Source organism: Protopterus annectens, chromosome 1.part1 (genome assembly GCF_019279795.1).
Source record: "Protopterus annectens isolate FY-2018-M chromosome 1.part1, PAN1.0, whole genome shotgun sequence".
NCBI lineage: Eukaryota > Metazoa > Chordata > Ceratodontiformes > Protopteridae > Protopterus > Protopterus annectens.
Genome location: NC_056726.1, coordinates 1,476,045,134 through 1,476,071,862, shown reverse-complemented (window position 1 = coordinate 1,476,071,862; position 26,729 = coordinate 1,476,045,134). Strand labels below are relative to the sequence as shown.

Below are 26,729 nucleotides of genomic sequence, written 5' to 3'. Positions count from 1 at the left end.
TCAGGTGAACTAGTATAGGGAGATACAGGAACAGAAGGTGTAGGACAAACCCCAGAGCAGGGCACACAGCAGCCAGGTAGGGGTGAGAGAAGAAAGATGGCTACTCCTCTAATAATCTGCTTCCAATAATCCTTTATTAATCTATTCATTTTTTCTGAAAATATAGTGTATTTGGTAACAAAAAACATTATTTCTTTATTTACTTCACTCACTTCTTCTATTATTTTTTTACTACCTAGTTTAATACTTTTTACTTTATTTAATTTTCCATCATATACCTTATGGAAACTTTCACGTACATCTTCAGACTTATAATAACGTACTTGTTTGCTCAGACATACCTCACTCTCTTCTCCCTTGTTGAATAAGTTGATACCTTTAGACGTGACTGTAACATGTGCAGTGCAAATAAGTCATTTTAGTATTTTAATAGTTCTGCTTAATTGCTGTTCATGTCAACATTTCTTATTTCTTTTTGCTTTCGGTTTAATAGTTAAAACTAACTACTCATCTCAGTAAGATATACTTCTTTGTCTTTCAACCATTAACTAATAATTGTTAGTAATATTTTAATCAGATTTGTATTCCTCTCGCTTAATGCAACCATTTGTAAACTCAATCTATGTATTTTGTGTTGAGCTTTTCACCCTGGGCCTACACTGAAAAAAAGCCTCATGACCAGCTGGATTATTGCAGTAAACAAATGCTAATAAATAAACAAATACATAAATATTCAAGAACTGATATAGCTGAGAGATCAGCAGAGATGGAGAGTATGAAAACAAAACGCCTAGAAAGAACTAACTCTTTTGGTTATTTGAGGGAATGAGGATTGTTTGACAGGCACTTTTATGCAAGGGTGCCGCATCCTCAAGTCTCTAAAAGATTTGGCCTGCTATTTACTGTTGCACAAGACAGAGGAAGTGCTGTCAGGACCAGTTAATTTTCATAGGATTGTGCATATTTAGTACTAAAGATGCAATGTTGCAGTTATTATAGGTCAGAGGGGTTAGAGTAATGTATATATAAAAATGGGTAATGATTGTTCAACCCTCTCCTCATTATCCAGAGCTGAAAACAGCTTTTAAGTTCACAGGTTCATGGGTAAGTACTAGGTAGCTGCCCTTGCAGGCCATTTTAAACCCAACTTGTTTTCCCTTTTTGTGCTTAAATAATGTATTCCATTTGGTTATAGATTGATCTAATCCATCCTATGACCAATAATTATATATCACCCCTAATGAGAATAACACTGATCATACCATAGGTTCATAGGTTGTTACTAGGCTATCGGCCCTAGGGCCTATACAAGCCTAGTCATAACAATTCCCTGGCTATTTCTTCCCACAATATTTACTTCCCTGGAACCCTGTCTAGCAGGGCGACTGATGTGATCCCTGGGGTGAATTTCCTTTCTCCCATCCAATCATCAAGGTTCCATTTGAAGAGTCTATTCCACAATCTGGGGGGGTCTCTGGGTCAGGAGCCTATCCCTCCAGCATGTTTTGTTTATTGTGATAATAAGGTTTAGATCCCTGGAGCGTGTGGCTCTGAGGGATTGGATAGATAATTAGAGGGGATCCATGCATGGTACAAAGCATTTAGGAACTGTCTCTCTCCATTAGTACTACAGGGGACAGTACTCAGATACATTTTCTGTTTCCCATCCATAGATCTAAGTTGTGTTTGAAAATTCGCAGGGATGAATTTTGTATTATGAGGATGAGGAGTTTGTCCCATAGCATAGGTATCCTCTGTGCAATACACTTGCCCACCATACTGTTCTTTTCATGTTGCAAAAGAGGTTTAGATTGCTAGACTGAGTATTCCTGATGCCACTTAACTTGCTGATGTGCACTAACTCCATCAGTATTATGTTGGAAGATGCCTTGTATGCCAGACACAGGTCACCTCTTTGCAGTCTGTAGGACACCAAGTATAACGACATTACTTTGACTTGGTCCATGTAGGACATGTTGTTTTGGCCTTGTATGCTCTTGGTAAGGTATCTCTGTAGGCACTCTTGTTGACTGGCCTGATGAGGGCTGAGTAAGGGAGGCAATAACATCCCTAGATCCAGACATAATCACTTTGTTTATAAGCTGTGCAATATAGGACTTTCTTACAACAATAGACACATGTTGGTCAAAGGTTAGGTCACTGTCCTCATAAGTTCCCAAGTCCCAAACAACTGGATCAACTCTTAGGGGAGTATTGTCAATGTTGTAGTTACCTGGGTAGATGACTTCCCAAAGGATGCAATAATGCATTTTTTGGCATTAAGTTTCAGACCATGATTTTGACACCAGCTATTTATATGAGACAAAACTTTCTACAGGATGGGTAAGTCATTTGGAAATGCAATGACTGCTCTTAGCTTACAGCCATCTGCAACCTTAGTCAGCCAGAGCCCTTTGCTGTTGATTTTTATTTCACAAAAGTAGATGCCAAACAGGAGAGGTCCCAACAGAGAACATTGGAGGACTCCACTGATGACTGGTCTCATTGTGCAGGTAATGTCCCCTATTTAGATTATCTGCATCCTATCTGTGAGCCATTTGGCAAACTAGTGGCAACAGAGAAGTTTATTCCCAGTTTATTTAGCTTTTCTATTATGCCTGAGTCAAAAGCTTTGGCCAGGTTGAGGTATGTGCTATGTAATATTTTGCCTTAATCCATTGCTTTGGTGACTTTTTATTTTGTATGTTGAAATCACTAGGGTTCTGGTAATGATTTTTGTATCTACTGAGACTCCATGTGATATTTGAAAAGAGATCTAAAACATTTTATAGAGAGGGAGAATTTAAGTCTTTGTTAAGGAGGCTCATAAAATATGGCACTGGTGTGTTTGGAGGAAGAAGAAGATTTGGACACGTGACAACATACTAAAGAGCTTTGGCAATTGTCTTCCCCAGCTTCAAAGAAAGTGTGTGGTGGGTAAGCTTTTTTAATTAAAAATAATTATCATTATTTTAGTAAGTGCACTGCTTTTCTTTGACTATTTTAATCCATGTTTCAGGAGAAAAAGCAAGGACAATTGTATGTGTGTGTGTGTGTGTGTGTGTGTGTGTGTGTGTGTGTGTGTGTGTGTGTGTGTGTGTGTGTGTGTGTGTGTGTGTGTGTTTGTATGTGTGTGTGGGTCTATCTGACTCTGTCAAAATCTCGTATTATCAAATCTCACTTTGTTGACACTCAAAATATCGAACTCCCACTTTATCGAAGCAGTGGTACAAAGAAGATCTTCCCAGGGTAAGTAACCTGTTGTGCGAGACGGTGAACTTTGCCCTTTTCCCAACTGTAGTGCAATCTCAGACTTGGTATATTTAGTTAGGAGGAGTGTGTGGAGTGTAGCCTCCTACCTAGGTGGGTTAGGGATGGTGTGGTTTGGATTTTGTTTCTTTTTGGGTACGTGGTTACTTACCCTGGGAAGATCTTCATTGTTCCGCTGCTTCGATGAAGTGGAAGTTCAATATTTTGAGTGTCAACAAACTGAGATTCGATAATGAAGTGAGATAAATTCGTATGTATATATCTATATCTATAGCTATATATATATATATATATATATATATATATATATATATATATATATATATATATATATATCACTTGCATAAGAGAAACTGGTTTATCTCTCTTTCCAATTGCACAAGGAAATAAATGTTTGTTTTTTATCATGCCAGGGTGCTGGTTTATTGTTTTTTTATATGAAATGTTTTTTTTTGTGCACCTTGTATGTGATATTATATTTTTGGATAGCTGCGAATGTGTATATTTATATATACTTTCTTGACTAGCTTAGTCCCACTTGATTATGGAAATTTTTTAAGTATTGTCGAACCTTCTACATCAACTTGAGCTACTACCATCTCAGGCAGCTGGAGCCTCAGTTTAACATTTCATCCAAAGGACAGTTAGAAGGGCTGCACCCCCTAATGCTACATTGCAGTGTCAGTAATGGGAAATTAATTCAGTTACCTGGGGTGAGAATAGAACTCACAGCCTTCTGAACTTGAACCTGTAAAAAAAAACTTGAACCTGTAAAAAACCTGTAAAAAAACAACATATTTTTATCCATATCTATATCTATATCTATATCTGTATCTATAGCTATCTATATATATATGTATATGGTTTACGCTGAAAACCTTGAAACTGCATCAGTTGACTGGCATGTGGTCGACTTGCAGTTTTCAAGTCAGCAGAATGTCAAACAAAATATATCGACTACACTACAGCAAGTGGGTAGTATAATTTGAGCATTTGGGTTTGACATTGTGCAGGGAGATCATGGTTCAGTGAAGAACAGGGAATTAGTCGATTTCCACACTGTAGTGTGATCTCAGAGTTGGTATATTTAATGTGGAGGTGGTGTGGGGGGCATAGGGTTGATTGTAGAGTGTAGCGGTACATTAATGTGCATAGCAAGAGGTGACATCACCTCCTGCAATGTCGAATACATCGAACCATGGTTGTCGATGTATTCATTTTCACTTTGGTTTACTTCTCGGCATTCAGGATTCAGCCTTTCGGGTCGACATTCTAAATGGTTGACTGAAGGGGATTCTAAATGCCAATAGTAAATTTATGTATATCTGTATATTTATATATAGACACACACACACACACACACACACACACACACACACACACACACACACACACGCGCATGCTCGCGTGCACACACACACACACACACACACAAAAACAGAATGCCATGTTGCTTCATGGAGATGATGCAGATCTATCTATCTATCTATCTATCTATCTATCTATCTATCTATCTATCTATCTATCTATCTAATGTATTTATTTATTTATTGACATTTGTTGAATGGGAAAGTCCACTGGGCCAGAATAACCCATTTTCAATGGAGGCCCGGGGAGAAAACCTCCAGTAACAAATTAAAAATGGCTATAGCAAACAACTAAACACAAATTATTATACAACAGGATACGATTTACAATAATAAGAAACCATAGAGATATAAATAGCATTTCTTAGTGCTAGAAATATGCAGAGTACAATGTCATTATGCAGTGAATATAAATGACAGTAGAACTTGCACAGTATATAAATGGATCACTTGTCGAGGACATTCAATATAAACAATCATGACACACTGTATATTCTGTACAATATGAAGGAGATTATACTTTTGTCTTGTGGAAGTTTCTTAAGGATTAAATATTGATTAGTATACTCTGTTTAAGTGAAAGTCACAGAAGTATAGTTGGTTTACTAGTATTTCAGTTGATTTAAAAAATGGGGTATTCTTGTCAGTAAACTCACTGGTGTTGGTTTATGATGGTATGAAGTTCTGATCACAAGGACAGATGTGATTATTAAGAAAGTGATTTTTTTAGGGTGACTTTGAAGGTTGTCATAGACTCAGTTTGTGTTATGGAGGGGGGTAGGACATTCCGTAGCGGATTAACTCAACAGAGCATGCAAAATAAAATGCAATTACTTTGCAGGGGAGGCAAGCCCATCTGCAGCCCCATACCCCCTACTAATTATATATACTAATCCTAGGATAATACAATCCCCAGAGAAAAGTCATGTTCCCCTACTGGGGATTGTTGCTTTCACACACTTGTAAACCATCTGTTTTTGTTGATCAAAACATATTGGTGGCCAAAGAAATGTCAAAATTTGAGTGTTTTACTCAAAAGTACTAAACCTATTACAGGGTTGGGGTTGGCATAATGGAATAACGGTTACGGTGTTTACCTTACAAACATAAGTTACAGGGTTTGATTCTCACCTTTGGGAAGCGTAGCTAGGCTTAAAAATACCTGTGGGGTCATTAGCGTAACAATGAGGTTACACACACACACACACACACACACACACACACACACACACACACACACACACACACACATATATGTGAGTGTGTGTGTGTGTGTGTGTAATATATATATATATATATATATATATATATATATATATATATATATATATATATATATATATATATATATATATATATATATATATATATATATATATATAGATATATATATCTATATGGGTCCCAGTGACGTCACTGAAATTCCATTTCTCCAAATTCTAAACCACTGAGACCAGAACTCTGAAAGACCACTTCAATGAAAAAGCAGTATGCCAAAGTGTCCATAGTTTTAAATGGACATCTCAGTACATTGATGATCGGGAATTATAGAATGACTGGCCATTAACATTCTAAAACGAGCACGCTGATTGGCCAGCCAACTAGCGTGCACGTTGTATATACCAACGGAAAAAGGTCCGGTCACCCGGGCTTTTTCCCGTTGATATATTCTTTAATTGTAACTTTTTTCCAACAAAAATTAAAACAAAATTTGTAGTCCAGACTCCGGACATACAAGAGAGACACCATGCAGAAAATACAAGGGAAATCAGGTACGTTGTTTAAAACTAAAGACACGTACCTGATTTCCCTTGTATTTCCTCCATTCTGTCTCTCTCCTACCCTAAACTTCCCGAACCTTTTTTTTTTAATTAAAAAAAAAAGAAAAAAAGGAAAAGCAGAGCAATGGACATCTTCTTTTCTCCGTTACTTTCTTTCCTGAGCACTGATGTACTGGGTATGCATGGGAATGCAAGCCCCATACGCATGCGCAGTATCAACACAGGGAAGCAGTATACCACCAGCCGCGGAAGAACAGTAATGCACCATTATACAAAGACATTATTTAAGAAAAGTACATTTTTTTTCTTAAATAATATCATTGTATAATAGCAATAACCGACTCTGTGGTTGTGGTATATTGAAATTTACCTACGGTTGGCTTTATTTAATCACTCCATCTGTCAAAATTTTAATATTCCACACCAACGTCGTCGGTTATTGCTATAGTATACATTTTCTATCACTCTAGTGCGCCCTTGGAGTTGGTATGTATAATTAGCAGGGGGTGTGGGGGGTGCAAGGTGGCTTGCTCCCTGTAAAAATGTTGTAGGGATTGTTGTAATGTTGTTTTTTGGTGTGCTGTGTTGTTTTGGTGGTGTGTTTTTTGGCATAGTGCTGTTTCGTTGAAGTGGTCTTTCAGAGTTCAGGTCTTGGTGATTTGGAATTCAGAGAACTGGAATCTTGGCGATATAACTATGACCTATATATATATATATATATATATATATATATATATATATATATATATATATATATATATATTGTGATGCCCGTGCACTGGTGTAGTAATCAAGGAGCCTCAATCCTCACCACTAACACCAGTGAGGGGCGTCCAGCTTGGGAAGGATAACAAATACACACACACGCAGTAAAGTACAATTTCCCTCAAGAGCACACAGAGATCACAGTCTGAGGCTGGTTTCTTCCTTTCCCTCCAGATCCCCAGTAAGACTCCCCACTGGCACAGCTATAGACTAGAGTCCTTAGCCAGCGTTCCAAGCCAAGTCCTCCCAGCACTCCCTCTGTCCAACCAGTGCTTCGTGTCCCTGTTCAAGTAGCTGACACACACACACACACACACACACACACACACACACACACACACACACACACACACACACACACACTTTGAGATATGATTTTTATACAACCACACAGACACTCCTGGGGAAGGCTGGCACAAGTTCACTAGGTATGCCCCTTCTGCCCAGGCTATAAGGTAGTAATTCACTGCCACCAGAACCCCTAATATCAGCTACTAAAAAGACCCTTACCAAAGTGTGTCCAATTATTACTGTGCAATATTATTATCCAGTTAGTAAGTGTGACCAGAACGTGGCTTTGTACAGTATCACTATATACATGCAATGTACTCTATAGCTTAAAGTATCTCTACACAAAACAGCCACAGTTGAAAGGTTTAAAAATATTTAATAATAAATATTAAAAACACAAGGCAATATTTCTTGCTACACAGTGCTAGTCAAGAGTTCAGACATCACAGGAAATGCTTAAAATAATTCATAGGTTCATAGATTAGTACTAAGCTAACTGCCCTTGCGAGCTATTTTAAACCTAGCCAATTATCCCTTGTGAGACTCACACCCTGCACCTTCTGTTTGTAAGGCAAACACTTTAACCAGTAGGCCACCCTCCCAACCCACTGTTGAATAGTTCAGACATAAATATAGAAAACAGCTAGACTAAACTTACTGTTTTCTATCTTTTCCTAAGAGCGATCACAGTTCTAAATAAACTTACATACAGAGCAAAAGCTGAGTACTGGTGAGTTGTTGTCAGCTTTAGACAAAATCCAAAATGCAAAATGCTCTCTCTCTCTCGCACTCTCTGAGACAGTCTTTTAAATTGACAATACATCACTGCTGACTCATTTTAGATTACATCATTCTTCTCTGGTTCCCAGGCTATCAGAAACTCAGAGTTTAACATATCTTTGATCTTGCACCTGGTCAGGAAACCACAGCAATTAAAGACATTATATATGTAAAATTCAGCAATTAATTATGGTCTCAAAACAATAGAAAGAATCTGCTGGTCCAGACATCACGGATCCGAATTTGAGATCAGTCATACAATGCTTGATTTATCAGCTTTCTTCCAGCAGAGTGCACTGTTGCTACATTTTTGACATTCAACAGTTAACACAATTTTCTTACATTTAAGAGAAAAAGCCTATGGCTTATATTAATATTTGCAAATGACAGAATTATCTACAAAATTCTATCTAGCTAGGCTGGCAACCTTCACACACACACACACACACACACACACACACACACACACACACACACACACACACACACACACACACACACACACACACACACACACACATATATAGATAGACAGACAGATAGATAGATAGATAGATAGATAGATAGATAGATAGATAGATAGATAGATAGATAGCTATAGCTATGTACATAGTGCCTATTGTGTTTCATCAAGTGGTGCAGCTTTAGCTGCAGATGCTTCTCACTGAAACAAAATCCCTCTTAAACTCCTGAGCGCATTACCTAGAAGCAAGTGATAACACATATGAGTTGAATATGGGGCAAGGGATATCTCCACTAATGTCAGCGTGTTGAGTTTGACGGTGTTAGTTATTCAGACTGCAGGTTTATGAACCCTGACTCAATGTACTGCACTCTCTCTCGATGTATAAATATCAGCTGGAGTGGAAGTCCTCCTTCTTTGCTATTATGAGTATCTAATATGGCTGCATTGTTCTTCTGAATTAGATATTTCAAACCTAAAGTACTACTGATGCACTTTCCAGAGCCTCTACTAAATACAGTTATTTATATCACCAAAACGCATTTCATATCCCCTGCTTCAGAATTCAGTACTGGTGAGCAGGTTCACCAGGATGGGAATGTTTCTCTAATCTCATGCCTGGTCTGGGAATGTTTCTTTAATCTCATCCCTGGTCCTGCCTCAGAACTCAGTACTGAAGAGCAGGGTCACCAGGATGAGAATATTTCTCTAATCTCATGTCTGGTCTGGGAATGTTTCTCTAATCTCATGCCTGGTCCTGCCTCAGAACTCAGTACTGGTGAACAGGTTCACCAGGATGGGAATGTTTCTCTAATCTCATGCTTGGTCTGGGAATGTTTCTCTAATCTCAGGCTTGGTCTGGGAATGTTTCTCTAATCTCATGCCTGGTCTGGGAATGTTTCTCTAATCTCAGGCTTGGTCTGGGAATGTTTCTCTAATCTCATGCCTGGTCTGGGAATGTTTCTCTAATCTCTGGCCTGGTCTGGGAATGTTTATCTAATCTCATGCCTGTCTGGGAATGTTTCTCTAATCTCTGGCCTGGTCTGGGAATGTTTATCTAATCTCATGCCTGGTCTGGGAATGTTTCTCTAATCTCAGACCTGGTCTGGGAATGTTTATCTAATCTCAGGCTTGGCCTGGGAAAGTTTCTCTAATCTCATGCCTGGTCTAGGAATGTTTCTCTAATCTCAGGCCTGGTTGCATCTCATCATGATCAAGTTGGACCTCAAAGCCAATGTTATGAATATGCTTTGACAGCAGCAATTCTTTTAGGAAAACATCTATGACACTATCTCAGGTCTGTAGGACTGACACCATCTCAGGTCTGTAGGACTGACACCATCTCAGGGCTGTAGTTCTGATAAAGACCTTGTTGTTCTGTTGAGATGCTCTTTAATCCACCACACAAGACATACAGTTACAATATCAGAAATCAGCAACACCTTTACTCATGGTGTGTCCAGCGGTGTCCACTCATGTACATGGCATCAAGGGCCTCACATACCAGACCTTCCTGCTATTGCCATGAATCCCATTGGTTTTCTAGATTCATCAACCAACATCCATGTCTGCTTGCTCTTACCCTCAAGTCCATGGATTATTTCAAATGCTTATTTTCATGACAGGATGCTACATGGCATCTTTTCATTTGTAGTGGTCATGCATTTTGGGAGGTCATGCAGTACTGCTAACCACTGTTGTAGTCTAATCTCTCCATCCTACCATGCCTCATAACTTTGTCCTCTATAAAATGCAGTCAGTTCCTAAGAGAGTCATCAAACTGGAGCTTAAAAAACAGAATTAAATGAGGATCTACTCTGACTTATTTCTTGTATCCAGTAAATCAGGCACCCTTAAAGCAGTCTTCAGTAAGAATTATTTAACCTAGATTGTGGACCCCAAGCATTTCTACATGGTAATCTTCCAGGTCATAATCCCACTAATTCAGACGATAATCTTGATGTTTTCACCAGAGAAAACACCTATCGGTACACCAAGATTATGAAACAGTATAGGTGCTGTCTTTTCAATTCCAGTTGCATAGGTGACAAGTTCAGGTCCTATTTGTGAGGGCTCCTGTAACAATAAATCCTTAAACTGGAGTTCACAAAGAGCTGGTGGGGGCAGACAGCAAGGAGATAAAAATCAGATATAAAAAGTATTTTCGCATAACCTTGCAACATGTAATCCTTGAACAAAATACAGGCCAACCACTTAATGCAGGACAAAATGAATATAAATCTGCCTTATAGCTCTCAACTTTGCTCAAGAATTAGGGGCAAAGCAAAAAATATGGAACCTCTATAGAAGTTGAAACTCCCCTAATGTCAGTTGCTTGCAACACAAGACACTGAAGAACATAATGTCACTCACTGTTTTCCATATGAAATCACCACCAGTGCAATTTCTAAGTGACTGCTAGCAGCGATTGCTTTGTTTTGGGAGATTTCTCTCTTCTTTGAGTTGGTATGATCATAGAGTTGGCATATCTAATTTTGTGGGGGTAGGGAGTGGGCTTGCCCCTCCCCATCAAGGGGTGCAGGGGACTTGCCTCACTACAGAAACATACTAACTTTTTTCCCTTCTGTATTTCACGCATTAGTTTTTAGCATTTCTGATGCTTGGGATTTTTAGTTTGATTCATTTTAGAGGAACCAAAAACAATGGTGCAAGAAGGCTCAAAATCAAGGACGATTTTTAAATTTTATGATAGCACGAGTCTAAATTTGTTCACATAAAAAGTTAATACAGCAAAAAGCTTTGCATCAACATGCATTTCCTGAAGAAATACGAAACTTTAATGTCCATCATTATTGATGGACTGCACTCTTCAGTGATCTGCCTGATATTTTATGAGGGACAGAGCAAAATATACAGCAAAATCTGGGTCAACTGATTGGCGTGATCTGCCTGTCCAAATGACTATATTTCCAATGAACTAATATGGAATCCTAACAAGAAAGAAAACATATAACCTGAATAAATGTATTATTAAATATTGAAGAAAAATATTTGCTTCTGGCTTAAAGTTCTGAACTGCATGAACAAATCTAGAAGTAAAACTTATAGATAGGGTTTGTTCTATCAATTCAGTGCTCAGATTTCATCAGCCGAATGATACCATTTAAACAATGGCCAAAACAGAGGGTAAAAGTGTTACACAGGCAAACCATTTGGAAAAAAAATGTGTGAAAGATCCAGTCAAGCTAGACTTTTCACTCTGTAACACCTTAAACCCCCTGAAGTGGAGGCCCATGGGATATATGCAAATGACCCCTTAAGGACAAGCCAGGATTTCTGCGAAATGGTTTCTGAACGCACATGTCTTTCTACTTTTTAAGTCTTTATGGGTACATTCAAGGCAGTAAAGCCAAACCTCACTAGCTGTAGACATACCATATTAGGGTTGCCACCTTTCTATGTGGCAAAAACTGGACCAAAGCAACACCCCCTTGCATCTTGTACAACCCTGCCTCTCTCTGCCCATTTGTGACATAAATATTTATGTCATCTCAAGGTGAGACGCCTTCCTTTACCTTTTCTCCCTTGTTTTAACATGCCTCAGTTTTAAGCGCATTGAGTTACATATGCGTTTCAACTGAAAAGTTTTCATTTACTTATTTATTATTTTATTTCACATTTGTTGACCGGGAGAGTCCGACTGGATACAAGTCCATTTTCAGCGGAGGCCCGGGGAGAAAAGCTCCACAGATTAAGAACAAACAGCTATGAGATTTCTACATACCAAGCAAGTATTCATAGGAAAATACATGATTTAACAAGATTCTATAATTTTAAAGTTACAAAGTACAATATTCATTGGCAGTGGCAAGTTTTAACAAAATTTCATAGTTTAAGACAGAGTAAAGTAGTACTTAGAATGTACTGGTTTCCAGTAATAACATTGATTTAGATAAATGTAAGTAAAAGGGGGTTGGGAGTGGATGTTAGGGTTAGTTTTGTGAGATGTGGTTGGGTTTAAAGTTGGAATGTGTATAATTGCTGACTGTTGGTGTGGGTGTTCGCAGGTGAGGCACTATATGGAGGAGTCACGATTCTTCTTGAAGGGATAGAAGTGAAAGGGAGCATGAGAGTGGGTCAGAGGGTGTGATATGGGTCAACCTGGTGGGTAGCAGGGGCATAGTCATGTGAGTTTTAGGTGTTCTTTTAGTAGCCTTTTGAATGTAACCATTGAGTTGGCTGAGGTAATAGCAGAAGTTAATGAGTTCCAAATTTTACCAATGTAGTTAAGGAAGAGGGAGTTACCTGCTGTGTTATTGCTTTTGGTCACATTGATTAGTCTTTTATCACTAGAGCGAAGGTGTCTGGTATTAGTTTGTAGTTTAAGTAGATTATATAGTGCTTATCACTAGAGCAAAGTTGTCTGATATTAGTTTGTAGTTTATGTAGATTAGATAGTGCTTATCACTAGAGTGAAGTTGTCTGGTATTAGTTTGTAGTTTAAGTAGATTACATAGTGCTTATCACTAGAGTGAAGTTGTCTGGTATTAGTTTGTAGTTTGCTTATCACTAGAGTGAGGTTGTCTGGTATTAGTTTGTAGTTTAAGTAGATTAGATAGTGCTTATCACTAGAGTGAAGTTGTCTGGTATTAGTTTGTAGTTTAAGTAGATTAGATAGCGCTTATCACTAGAGCGAAGTTGTCTGGTATTAGTTTGTAGTTTAAGTAGATTAGATAGTGCTGGGGGGGTTTCAGGTAGTATTAGTTTGTAGTTTAAGTAGATTAGATAGCACTTATCACAAGAGCAAAGTTGTCTGGTATTAGTTTGTAGTTTAAGTAGATTAGATAGTGCTTACCACTAGAGCAAAGTTGTCTGGTATTAGTTTGTAGTTTAAGTAGATTAGATAGTGCTTATCACTAGAGCGAAGTTGTCTGGTATTAGTTTGTAGTTTAAGTAGATTAGATAGCGCTTATCACTAGAGTGAAGTTGTCTGGTATTAGTTTGTAGTTTAAGTAGATTAGATAGCGCTTCTCACTAGAGCAAAGTCGTCTGGTATTAGTTTGTAGTTTAAGTAGATTAGATAGTGCTTATCACTAAGGGGTGGGAGGATGGCCTAATGGTTAAGGTGTTTGCCTTACAAACATAAGGTGCAGGGTTTGAGTCTCACAAGGGATGATTGGCTAGGCTTACAATGGCTCGCAAGGGCAGTTAGCCTAGTATGAACCTATGATCCTATAAAGTGAAGTTGTCTGGTATTAGTTTGTAGTTTAAGTAGATTAGATAGCACTTATCACTACAGCGAAGTTGTCTGGTGTTAGTTTGTAGTTTAAGTAAATTAGATAGTGCTTATCACTAGAGTGAAGTTGTCTGGTATTAGTTTGTAGTTTAGGTAGATTAGATAATGCTTATCACTAGAGTGAAGTTGTCTGGTATTAGTTTGTAGTTTAAGTAGATTAGATAGTGCTTATCACTAGAGTGATGTCTGGTATTAGTTTGTAGTTTAAGTAGATTAGATAGTGCTTATCACTAGAGCGAAGTTGTCTGGTATTAGTTTGTAGTTTAAGTAGATTAGATAATGCTTATCATTAGAGTGAAGTTGTCTGGTATTAGTTTGTAGTTTAAGTAGATTAGATAGTGCTTATCACTAGAGCAAAGTTGTCTGGTATTAGTTTGTAGTTTAAGTAGATTAGATAGTGCTGGGGGGGTTTCAGGTGGTATTAGTTTGTAGTTTAAGTAGATTAGATAGTGCTTATCACTAGAGTGACGTTGTCTGGTATTAGTTTGTAGTTTAAGTAGATTAGATAGTGCTTATCACTAGAGTGAAGTTGTCTGGTATTAGTTTGTAGTTTAAGTAGATTAGATAGTGCTTATCACTAGAGTGAAGTTGTCTGGTATTAGTTTGTAGTTTAAGTAGATTACATAGCGGTTATCACTAGAGCAAAGTTGTCTGGTATTAGTTTGTAGTTTAAGTAGATTAGATAGTGCTTATCACTAGAGCGAAGTTGTCTGGGATTAGTTTGTAGCTTAAGTAAATTAGATAGCGCTTATCACTAGAGTGAAGTTGTCTGGTATTAGTTTGTAGTTTAAGTAGATTAGATAGTGCTTATCACTAGAGCGAAGTTGTCTGGTATTAGTTTGTAGTTTAAGTAGATTAGATAGTGCTTATCACTAGAGCGAAGTTGTCTGGTATTAGTTTGTAGTTTAAGTAGATTAGACAGTGCTGGAGGGGTTTCAGGTGGTATTAGTTTGTAGTTTAAGTAGAGTAGATAGTGCTTATCACTAGAGCGAAGTTATCTAAGATTAGTTTGTAGTTTAAGTAGATTAGATAGTGCTTATCACTAGAGCGAAGTTGTCTGGGATTAGTTTGTATTTTAAATAGATTAGATAGTGCTGGGGGGATTTCAGGTGGTATTAGTTTGTAGTTTAAGTAGATTAGATCATGCTGGGGGATTTCAGGTGGTATTAGTTTGTAGTTTAAGTAGGTTAGATAGTGCTGGGGGGATTTCAGATGGTATTAGTTTGTAGTTTAAGTAGATTAGATTGTGCTGGGGGGTTTCAGGTGGTATTAGTTTGTAGTTTAAGTAGATTAGATCATGCGGGGAGGTTTCAGGAAGTAGTAGGAGTTTCTGGGTGACAGAAAGCTGATGGAATGAGAGGAGAATTGGGAATTCAAGCCAGTTAAGTTGATTTAGTGAATTACAGTGGTGGGCATGGTAGGGGGCACCAGTAGCAAATTTGGCAATTTGATTGTGGCAGATGTTAAGCTTGGCCATTACAGTTTTGGATAGGGTGGTGAAGATGGGAGTGGCAAAGATTAGTGTGGAGAGGAAGTGGGTTTGGAATATGGTTATTCTAGCAGTTTGGTTTAGAAATGGTTTGTTTTTATAAAGACTGCCCAGTTTTTTGTTAATGCTTTTAATAGTTTGATTTAAATTTAGATCAAACTTGAGGTTGTTGTCAATGGTCACTCCTAGCAGTTTAGTACGAGTGTCTGGAGAGATGATAGTCCCATCTCTGGACACAATATTGAGTGTGTTGGACATTGAGATGGATTTGTTTGCTTTAAATAACAGTTTGGTCTTTCTGGGATTAAGTAATAGGTTTTTGTTAAGAAACCAAGTTTCTGGAACTTGGAAGGCTTTTTGGGTAATGGAGAGGAGTTTGTGTAGGTTGTTGGCTGAACAGACTAATGTCGAGTCATCAGCATATTGTATAACAGTTGCATCTTGGCATATGCTGTGGAGATCATTAATGAAGATGGAGACTAGAAGGGGTCCCAGAATGGACCCTTGTGGGACTCCTGTGGTAATAGGCAGCAGTGAGGATAGGTCGTTGTCTCATCGAACTGCTTGTCTGCCATGTAGATAGTTTTGGAACCAGGCTAGTGCGTGATCACTAAGGCCAAGATTAGTAAGAAAGTGGAGTAGTTTGGGATGGTTGACCATATCGAAGGCTTTTGACAGGTCCAAGAATATGACAGATGTTAGTTTACCTAAGTGCCTGTATTGGTTAATGAGGTTTGTAAAAGAAAGAAGGGCTGTGGTTGTACTGTGGGCAGGGTGGAATCCATGCTGGGTAGGAGAGAGAAGTTGGTTATTAAGTAGGTATGACATAAGTTGGTAATATATCCATTTTTCAAGATTTTTTGATAGTGGGGACAGAATGGCCATAGGGCGATAGTTGGTGAGGATGTTCCACCTTTATGTAAAGGGATGATGTAGGAGGTTTTTCCAGATTGGTGGGATGGTGCTTTCTGATACAGATCTGTTAAGTAGAATAGAAATTAGGTAGGCAAGTTCATTAGCAGCCAACTGGCAGTATTCTGCTGGGATGTCATCTGCTGCTAGGGTAGTAGGTTTATGTCTGGATAGTAATTGTTTGACATAATTGGTAGGGATGGGTTGGATTTGGAAGGTAGTTTGGGGACTGACTGCAGGTTTGGGGATATTGGTAGTTGTAGTAGTGGGTTGTTGAACTAGTTTAGAGATGGCTTCTATGAAGTATTTGTTGAATGATTTAGGTATGTCGGTGATTTCGCCTGTGGAGGTTGGCGATGGGGTGGAGGGTTTGCTGGGGTGAAGTAGTTTATTTATTCCTGCACAGAATGTTTTGGGGTTGTTTTGGTGCCTGTTTTGCAGATGTAGGAAATAATTCATTTTATCCTGGAGAATAGTTTGTTTGGTTTCGTTTTGACATTTTTGGAATTGTTCTCTAGTTGCTGTAGTTTTTGTGGCTTTCCAGTGATGCCAAGCTCTATTCCTTTGAGAAATCTTATTTTTAGTCTCTTTGGTGATCCAGGGGGCAGTATTCATTTTGAGTTTTGTGGTACGAGGTGGGGCATGGGCATCTAGGGTTTTTAGAAAAGTGTTGAATTGGATTACAACTTCTTCTAGGGGTACTTTTTTAGTATTTTCCAATTATGGTATTTTAGTTCGAGTCTGAATTTGTTTGGGTCAAAGTTATTTTTGTTCTGGGTAGTTTGTATTAGTGGGGTAGGGTTGGCATGGATTTTGTATTTTAGTAAGAAGGTGGGTTTGTGGTCACTTAGGGTGTCTGGAAGGACTCCTGCTTGGTATGGAGTACTGGTCTTACTTATCAAGATCCAATCTAGGAGACTTTCTTTGATTTTAGCATTTCCAAGCCGAGTGCTAGATTGAATGATATGGGAGAAGCTATAGAGATTAATATGGTTGGTGAGGTTAGTGGTTGAACAACTCTTCTAGTCAATATTAAAGTCACCTAGGATGATGGTTTCTTGAGGAAGATTTTGATTAACCCAGTGTAGGAGAGATTCTATGGAGAGAATATTGTTGCCTGGCGGTATATAGCCAGTGATAACACTGACTGATTTTTTTGTCTCTAAGTTTGAGTTTGGCTAGGAGAAGTTCAGAAGTACTGAGGGAAGGGATTAGAGGATTAACAGTACACATTGTTAGGTTATTTTTATAAAGTAATGCTATCCCATCCCCTTTTTTGGATAGTCTATCTTTTCTTAATAAGTTGTACCCAGGTGGGAGGAACTCACTGTCTGGTGTTGTGGGTTTTAACTATGTTTCAGTTAAGGACAGTAAGTCATGGGAATAGGTGGATATCAACACATGGAGTAGGTACACTCTGTTATTTATGCTTCTGATATTTAAGCTAAGTAGTAGAAGGCTATTTTTTAGTCTACAGGAGATTGGTTGGGTGAGAGAATTGGAATAGATAGAGTATTTGTGCAAGGGGTTTGGCCCTGGGTTGGGGTGTATGTCTCCACCTAGGATCAGCTGATGGCTAATATGGTTTAAGAGTTTGGTTAATTTGGTTAGAATGACTATGTATCTATTTGTAGTAAGTGATTTGGTAGAGATTGTAAGGAGTCTTCCTGAGGGAGGTGGGAGAATAATGTGGTGGTGACTATTTGGGGATATGGGTAGGCTGTAGTGATGGGTGGGAGGTGTGTGAGAGGAAGTATGTTTTGAAGGGGTAGTTAAGGTACCATTAAGTATGGTTTGGTGGGAGGTAAGGTAGTGTGTTGTTGCTAGGAGAAAGAGGATGCTGAGATAGACTGTGTGCATGGTAATTGGCTTGTGATAGCGTGAGTGTGTCATGTTAGTGGGAGGAGTGTGTGTGGGCGGGGATAAGGGGATTGTTGATGAGGTGTTCACTAGAAAGTGACTGGTGTAGGTTAGGTAGGTGGAGAGGGTAGGTATAAATCTATGGGTAGTGGGGGCAGGTGGGAAATGGGGGCAGGGTAGGGGAGCGGAGTGAGCCCGAGCATGGACGAAGTTTTCTGTGGCTGCTTTTTTTACAAATTCTGGGATTCTGTTTGTGCAGATTTTATTTCTATTTTTATTTTACATTTGTTTACCGGGAAAGTCCGACTGGAATGAGGTCCATTTACAGTGGAGGCCCGGGGAGAAAAGCTTTACATCAAACAATATGTGCAGTGGTAATTATACAATCAAAAGATATGTCATACAAGCAGTAATAAATTTACAATGGCTTGTTACAAGCAAGCTTAATTTACACATAGTAGGCCCTTGTATGGCAGTATTTGAGGAGTTTTTAGCACTGTATTATAGAGACAATAAGCAGAGAAGAGAGGAAGGTAGGAAGAATTGGAGGAGAGCAGGAAAGCATTTATGTAATGCAAGGACAGAGCCAGGAGTGCAAGAGGTGTGACATAAGTGACTTTTTGAACAGTGAGGTAGATGGTGCTGAAGAGATATTCTGGGGCAGGTTATTCCAATTTCCAGCGATGTTATGAGAGAAAAGAGCTTTCCCTGCAGTATTGTTGGCTTTGGATATACAGAGAAGGGTTTTGTTGGATGAGCGTAGAGGACGGTTTGCTGAATATTGGTTTAGTAGTTGATTTAGGGCTGGAGTCTTGTATGGATTCTTTATGTTGTTGAAGGTGAGCACTAGTTGGTGGTAACTAATTCATTGAGGGAGTTCTAACCACTGTAGTTCACTTAGGGCAAGGCAGTGATGGCTTCTAAAAGTAGAGTTATTGGCAATTTTTGCAATCTTATTCTAGCATGATTCTAGTTTGTCTAGATACATAGAACATCAGAGTTTGTACTGTGTTTTCCAGTCTACTAGACCAACATTTTGATTTCTGAGTAGTCCAGAAAAATACTGATAGGTGGCAATGCTAAACCATATTTCAGACTTTTTCTGACCTTGTTAGTACAATAAGTGTATAGTTTGACCCTACTTTAGAAACACAGAGTTTAAAAACCAAGCCTCATCTCCATAAACATTGGAGTGTCATGTAACCTGTTGAACAGGTGTCTCACCCACAAAGCAGAAGGCTTTGCCTTCTGCATCCCTTAATTAGTATAACTAAATCAGAGGTCTCAAAACTTTGGGTATGTCATATCACCAGGCATTGGGTCAAATAACTGGGTGTTTTTTATTGTGGTTTACTGAAAAGTGACTTGAAAATTCATATACCAATGTTCACTAACTAATCATTTTCCCTCCATGGCTCTTTCAAAGGTATGCTTCCTATAAAGTGGTTTTAACACTAGGCCTACCCCAAACCAGTACTTTGTAGAAATTGTATCTACTGTCCATCTTTCCACCTGTCTGGTTTATGTTAAAGAGGAAGTCATGTAAAATTTAAAACAATGGGACATATTTAGACTTCACTTCTTTAGACTTTTTGGAATATATGTTGAAAGTATTTTGCAAGCATTTCTTATGGTGGAAATTTTAGAGTTTAATAATCCAAATATATCTTGTGTTGCATACCTCTAACACTTTTAAGAATGAAAACATTTTGTGAATCTGCAATGTCCCCTGTTACCAGTGTATTTGTGAAATAGCTTGCTAGAACTTTCTAACAATAATTGAAGCTCTTCTCCCCAAGCCTCCATTAGACATTGGTCATAAATTTAGTTAAACAACATGGTTATCAAAATATAAATACATAAAACAAGCTCAGCCACAGGTTATAAGTGTATTTTTTAATAAGTGTACTTTTTATTAGTGGTTTCAATGGCAGATACTCACTGTCATAGTCTACTCAGCACAAATTAACGTGACTATATAAAAGTCCAAGTGAGTAACAAATTAGCAAACTGATTTCTGCATGGCAATTACATTTTTTCCCTTAATATTTATTTCCTAGTGTATTTAGAAATGGAGATTTACAGAGCCCTCCATTTCGATTACTTCTGCCAAAGAAGATGCTGAAAGAGTGGGAAATGGTTCTGAGCATGCTAACAGAAAAGGCTAACCTGCACAATGGGGCTGTCCGGAAGTGAGTAATTTTCAGTAATTAATTTTTTTTTAATTATCAGCATTACATTTATTGAAGATACACTGCCTTACTGACCATCTGACCATATGACCATGCTTTTCGTGTGAGGAAAACATTTTAAAGTAATTCTTCATATAGCATGCTACCCTGCTAATCTTGCAATCACTGTAACACCTTCATTGTCAAAGGCATTAATAACCAAGCTCCGAGCAATAACAACTGAAGGAAAATTCTTAATAAAAACTGCTATTATTTCTTTAGACAAAAGTGGTTCTTGTCTGCCGAGATCATCCTGTTCAGCTGTACCAAAGATTCACTCTGTTTTCTGCGTTTGTGGTGCCAAAGATTCACTCTGTTTTCTGCGTTTGTGGTGCCAAAGATTTACTCTGTTTTCTGCATTTGTGGTGTTTGTCCTTCTCGTTTTTCAGTGTAAGGAAGCCCTTCTGTGCAACAGCCTTAGCAAATACAAACAGCACCTGAAATTAGTGCACTTGTTTTAAATAATTTCCAAAACTGCTGGATTCTAACAAAGCCAGTGCACTTTCTTAATGTGAGAAGTCAACAGACTGTGTGAACTTATAAAGTAATGCAGGAGTGTTATTCTGATAATCTTATGTTTTTTTTCTGAGTATAATTGTTGACTTTACTTTCTGTTAAACATTTCTTTTCACTTACCAGCTGTTTACTTCTCCTTATCTATCAGTCTTACTTCTCCTGATCTGTCAGTCTTACTTCTCCTGATCTGTCAGTCTTACTTCTCTTTATCTGTCAGTCTTACTTCTCCTTATCTATCAGTCCTTTATAGCTCCGCCCCTCCTGCATTTATTCTTCAAGGCAACTAATGATGGCAGCAGTGTGACATCACTGCTTCATGATGTAATGTATCCCTTACATGCACCCTTTAGATGTGACAACACTGCTTTTTGATGTAATGTATACTTTACAAGCGCCCTTTAGATGTGACATCACTGCTTTTCAATTTAATGTATCCATTACACGCACCATTTAGATGTGACATCACTGCTTTTTGATGTAATTTATCCCTTACATGCACCCTTTACATGTGACATTACTGCTTTTCAATCCCACTCCACAAGGGGGGATCCACCTTGGATCCCGGGAACTACCGCCCCATCAGTCTGATGAGCCTGATCTGCAAGGCCATGGAATGTATTATCATGGAACTTATAAACAAAGACAGTGGCAACCTTAAAACACTGGACCCCACCCAGTTTCGTGAACGGCCAATCTTGTCTCCTGCACCTGATTGACTTCTTCAAATCAGTCTCCAGAGCCGTGGATGAGGGTAAGGCAGTCCACATAGCCTATCTGGACCTTGCCAAGGCCTTTGACACCACCCCCCACTCTGGAATCATAGATAAACTTACTAAGCTGGGCATTAATCCCTACATCACTCGATGGGTTGCCAACTGGCTTACTGACAAGAACCCAGACTGTAAAAGTAGCCGACTCCAAATCCAGCTCCAGACAAGTGACAAGTGGAGTACCTCAGGGTTCAGTCCTGGGACCGCTCTTGTTTGGCATCAACTTCTCTGAAGTACAGGCCAACACTAAGGGACTCTGACTAACAAAGTTCGCAGATGACTGCAAACTGGGAGCCATTACTGAATCCCCAAATGATGTGGATATTCTACAAAAGGTCCTTACAGAAACAGATGCTTGGTGCCAGAGCCATGGGCTCAAGCTCAATGCCAAGAAATGTATAGTTATCCCCTTTGGGAAAAAGTATGTACCCATGAATTATCACATAGGTGGCAGTACACTAAACACCGAAAGTGTGATAAGAGACTTAGGGACACAGGTGGACAGTGGTCTCACCTTCGATAACCACATCGCCACAACAGTCGGGAAATTCTTCTGTGTGGCACACCTCATCACGAAGGGCTTTTCATCCAGAAAAAAGGAGGTCATTGTCCCACTGTACTCATCCCCTCATTAGACCCATTATAGAATACAATGGCCCATTTGGTATGTACCTCTTAAAACATCTGCAACAACTGGAAAGGCTGCAGAAATCCCTCACTAAAAGAATCACAGGCCTAAAGCAGATGCCCTATGCTGAACACCTTAAAAACCTCCAGCTATACTCTGTCGCATATCGTCTACTCCAAGGCGATCTCTGCTTAACATACAAGGCCATGCCAAACCCAGAGCTGTTGGACATGCTACACTTAAAGATATCCCAGTCCCTCAGAGCCACATGCTCCAGGGATCTAAACCTTGTCATCACAACAAACAAAACATGCTGAAGGGATATGTTCCTGACCCAGGGACTCCCCAGACTCTGGAATAGATTGCCCATACATGTCAAGCAGAGCACCTCTTTGGCCCTCTTCAAAAGGAACCTTGATGATTGGATGGGAGAAAGGAAATTCACCCCAGGGATCATGTCAGTCGCCCTGCTAGACAGGGGTCCAGGGAAGTAAATAGTGTAGGAAGAAATAACCAGGGAATTGTTATGGCTAGGCTTGTATAGGCCTTAGGGCCGATAGCCTAGTACCAACCTATGAACCTATGAACCTATGAACCTTAATGTATCCCTTACACACGCCCTTTAGATGAGACATCACTGCTTTGTGACGTAATGTATCCCTTACATGCACCCTTTAGATGTGACATCACTGCCTTGTGATGTAATGTATCCCTTATACACACCCTTTAGATGTGACATCACTGCTTTGTGATGTACTGTATCCCTTACATGCATCCTTTAGATGTGGCATCACTGCTTTCTGATTTAATGCATCCCTTACACGCACCCTTTAGATGTGACATCACTGCTTTGTGATGTAATGTATCCCTTAGATGCACCCTTTAGATGTGAAAACACTGCTTTGTGATGTAATGTATCCCTTACATGCACCCTTTAGATGTGACATCACTGCTTTGTGATGTAATATATCCCTTATACTCACCCTTTAGATGAGACATCACTGCTTTGTGATGTAATGTATCCTTTACAAGCACCCTTTAGATGTGACATCACTGCCTTGTGATGCAATGTATTCTTACACGCACCCTTTAGATGTGACATCACTGCTTTGTGATGTACTGTATCCCTTACACGCACCCTTTAGATGTGACATCACTTTGTAATGTAATGTATCCCTTACACGCACCCTTTCGATGTGACATCACTGCTTTATGATGTAATGTATCCCTTACATGCACCTTTTACATGTGACATCACTGCTTTGTGATGTAATGTATCACTTACATGCACCCTTTAGAACTCAGAGAGTTAGAACAAACCCAGCTCCACAGTTAACTAGATCAACCAGACAACTACTTAAACAGAGGGATCATGCTTTGAAAACATGGTCCAAGAACAAGAACCAGGCAATGCTTCAAATCTTTAGACACCTGAGGAACATTGCAAAGCAACATGCAAACAATAACAAAAAGGCATAGTTTGCTAACCTTCAGATCACCAACAGAAATTATGCCAAATAGTTCAGGTCTACAATTCAGAAATTACTCTAATGAGGTCAAACCACCACTTCACCCCATCAAGCATTGACTACATAACAATATTTCCACCCAGTTCAATGCTCACTCTATAATCTCTATATTATCTCTCACCAAAGAAAACCCATCACCCGTTTCCTTCCCAATAAACCATAATAATAAAATGGTACAGTTCAACCTTTAACCAGTCTCTGCTATATTAATAAAAAAACACCCGCTAAACCTAAAACTAACTGCAACACCTGTGGACAACATCACAAGTGAATACCTAAAAATCACAGCTGAAGACACAGCATATCCTGTCTCTGCCCTTATTAATAGATCACTGGCTGAAAACATTGTCCCTGAAATCTGGAAAGCATCTTACATCATACCTGTATGCAAAGGTGGCAAGTCTACAGACATAAATAACTATTGCCACAATATCACCCCAATTTAGAATTCTTGAAAAAAATGTGTCTACTCTCAACTTCTGTAATACCTTAGCAATCACAACCTACTCTCCAACACACAACATGGCTTCTGAATGGGCATAGCACCAAAACTTACTAATACAGTTAACCACCGCAGAAACAATGGTAATCCAGTCTCAACCCTCTTCCTTGTTCTGTCCAAAGCTTTCGGTACTGTATCACACCAAATACTTCTCTACAAACTTTTCTCCCTAGGACTCAGTAACCCATCTTTACCTGGTTTCTCAGTTACCTATCAAATGGGCAGCAAGCTGTAAAATGGTGGCAGGAGCTTTCAGCTTATCTACCAGTTAAGGTCGGAGTACCCCAAGAATCAGTCCTAGGGTCCCTGCTATTTAATATCTTTCTTAACCTCTGCACAGTCTCCAAAGAAGCAGCCTTAGTCCAATACACAGATGATGCCGCACTCATCTGCTCAACAACAGCTCAGGCCTACTTCTAAATGCAAAAAACACTAAACTAATGTTTTTTACCCCCAAGTGCTACTCCGAACAGAAACAAATTTCCATATTTGTTCAGCAAACAAAACAAAAATTGAAACTATTTCACAAATGAAACCACTAAGAGCTCTACTGAGTGATAACCTCATATATGACCTACACATACTTCAAGCCATAAAGAAAACCCATGGTAAACTAACCCTCCTCTAAAGGACTTAAACATTTCTCAAAGAAAACACTAGAAAATCTATAGTGAAAAACCTATCTTCTCCCTTCCCTCTTATATGGAACACCTATCTTTACAAATCTTAACATCATCTTACGAACAACAATTAGACTCGTGCTATTATAAAATAGCAAAATTCACTGTTAATATTTCCCAGTGGACACATCACATTAAAACTGTAAAATACCTACATTTGCTGGAACTGCTATATTACTTTTCAAACTCCCAGCTACTAACTGCCCATAACCTATTATACTGTCCTGATAAATGGTCAGCTCTATAAAATTTACTGCAACCTTACATGTCCACTAGAACTCTAAGATAACAACAGTAAATCCCCCTGATCATAACCAAATCTAATAACTGCACTGGTGGATACTTATAACTCCAGCCAGGTCACCAAGTCATGGAACTCCATGCCATGTGACCTAAAACTTACAAATAAAAAAACATTTTCAAAGCATCTCTAAAACAACATCTCAGCAATAACTGACAATGCTCTTGCACTACACCTGGATAATCCCATAGGATACCCTACTGATATTCCCTAGCTTTATTGCAAACCCTCTTGTCATCTATCAAAACCTTACCCCAAACACCATTTTTACCCTTCTCCCCAGCAATCATGCATCCTTACTACCCTGCTTCTATAACTCTCTGTAACAATAAATCTTCTCTTCCTACCTTTGTCTCCTTACATCATACACCATGTTATCTGTTTTATCACATCTACCATCTACCAGCACCACCATACCTACCCTTCTTGGACACATCACTTCACCTTCACTCTTCACCTACCTGTTCATCTCCTGTCCCACCCCTTATTTTTCACTTCACAATAAACACTATGTTCCTAAATAAAGCATCATTGAATGCTAATACTGACCTTCTAATATTTCACTACTCTGATCTGGTAACAAACAGAAACTCAGTCATGCTACATCAAACTCCTCCGACCAGTCATAAATTATACTGAAATTGCTACACCCAATGACTACAGTGTCTTGTATACAGAGACACACAAAGTTATAAAATACCAGGATTTGGAGGCAGAAATGAGGACAATGTCGAAGAAGGATACCTAGAAATTTCCAATAGTATTAGGAGCAATTGGTCTCGTAAAAAAGAATTTACAGTCGTACTTAGATATCTTACTGATACATGTAACTCCATACGAATTGCAGAAGGAATCAATTCTGCACACATTGAGGGTGTTGCACAGAGCACTTTTCGCTAACACGAAAGCTTGAAACAATACTAATTTCATGAACTTCAATCATACTTTGAATTAGGAATGGTGACCATTCCCATCATGGTATCACAAACCCAAAAAGACTTGGAAAAATTAACCCATGAGATGGCATAAAATGCTTCAATGACACAAATGTTACAAGGCATGCCTGTGCACCTCTTTACGTACAAATCTGTGGGTAACAGAATTTACTGCAAAACATGCTGTATCTGACCTAATTGTAAACTAAACTGTACTCTATACTCTGTTTAAAAGGACTTTGACTTATATTTGTGTTCACAAATACTATGTACACAAAATGCTAATCTCTGTAAAAGTCTGTTAATCTTCTTCTCCTTTCGTTTTTTCCCATTGGGGTCACCACAGCAGAACAACGGTCCACAGAATGATTGGCAGTGGAGTTTTACAGTGTTGAGTTGCCA

General features: G+C 38.8%; 1 protein-coding gene across 2 annotated transcripts in view; it reads left to right on the top strand.

Moving 5' to 3' along the window:
• DCDC2B (doublecortin domain containing 2B) overlaps window positions 1-26,729 on the top strand; it is a 722,606-nt gene that overhangs the window by 373,436 nt on the left and 322,441 nt on the right. Inside the window, exon 4 of one of the 2 annotated variants that reach the window (XM_044082551.1) lies at window positions 20,296-20,427. The exons of the other annotated variant lie outside the window; for it this stretch is intronic. Coding sequence (XP_043938486.1) covers window positions 20,296-20,427 — 132 coding nt within the window. The remainder of the gene's footprint in view (window positions 1-20,295; window positions 20,428-26,729) is intronic. 2 annotated transcript variants of the gene reach the window in all.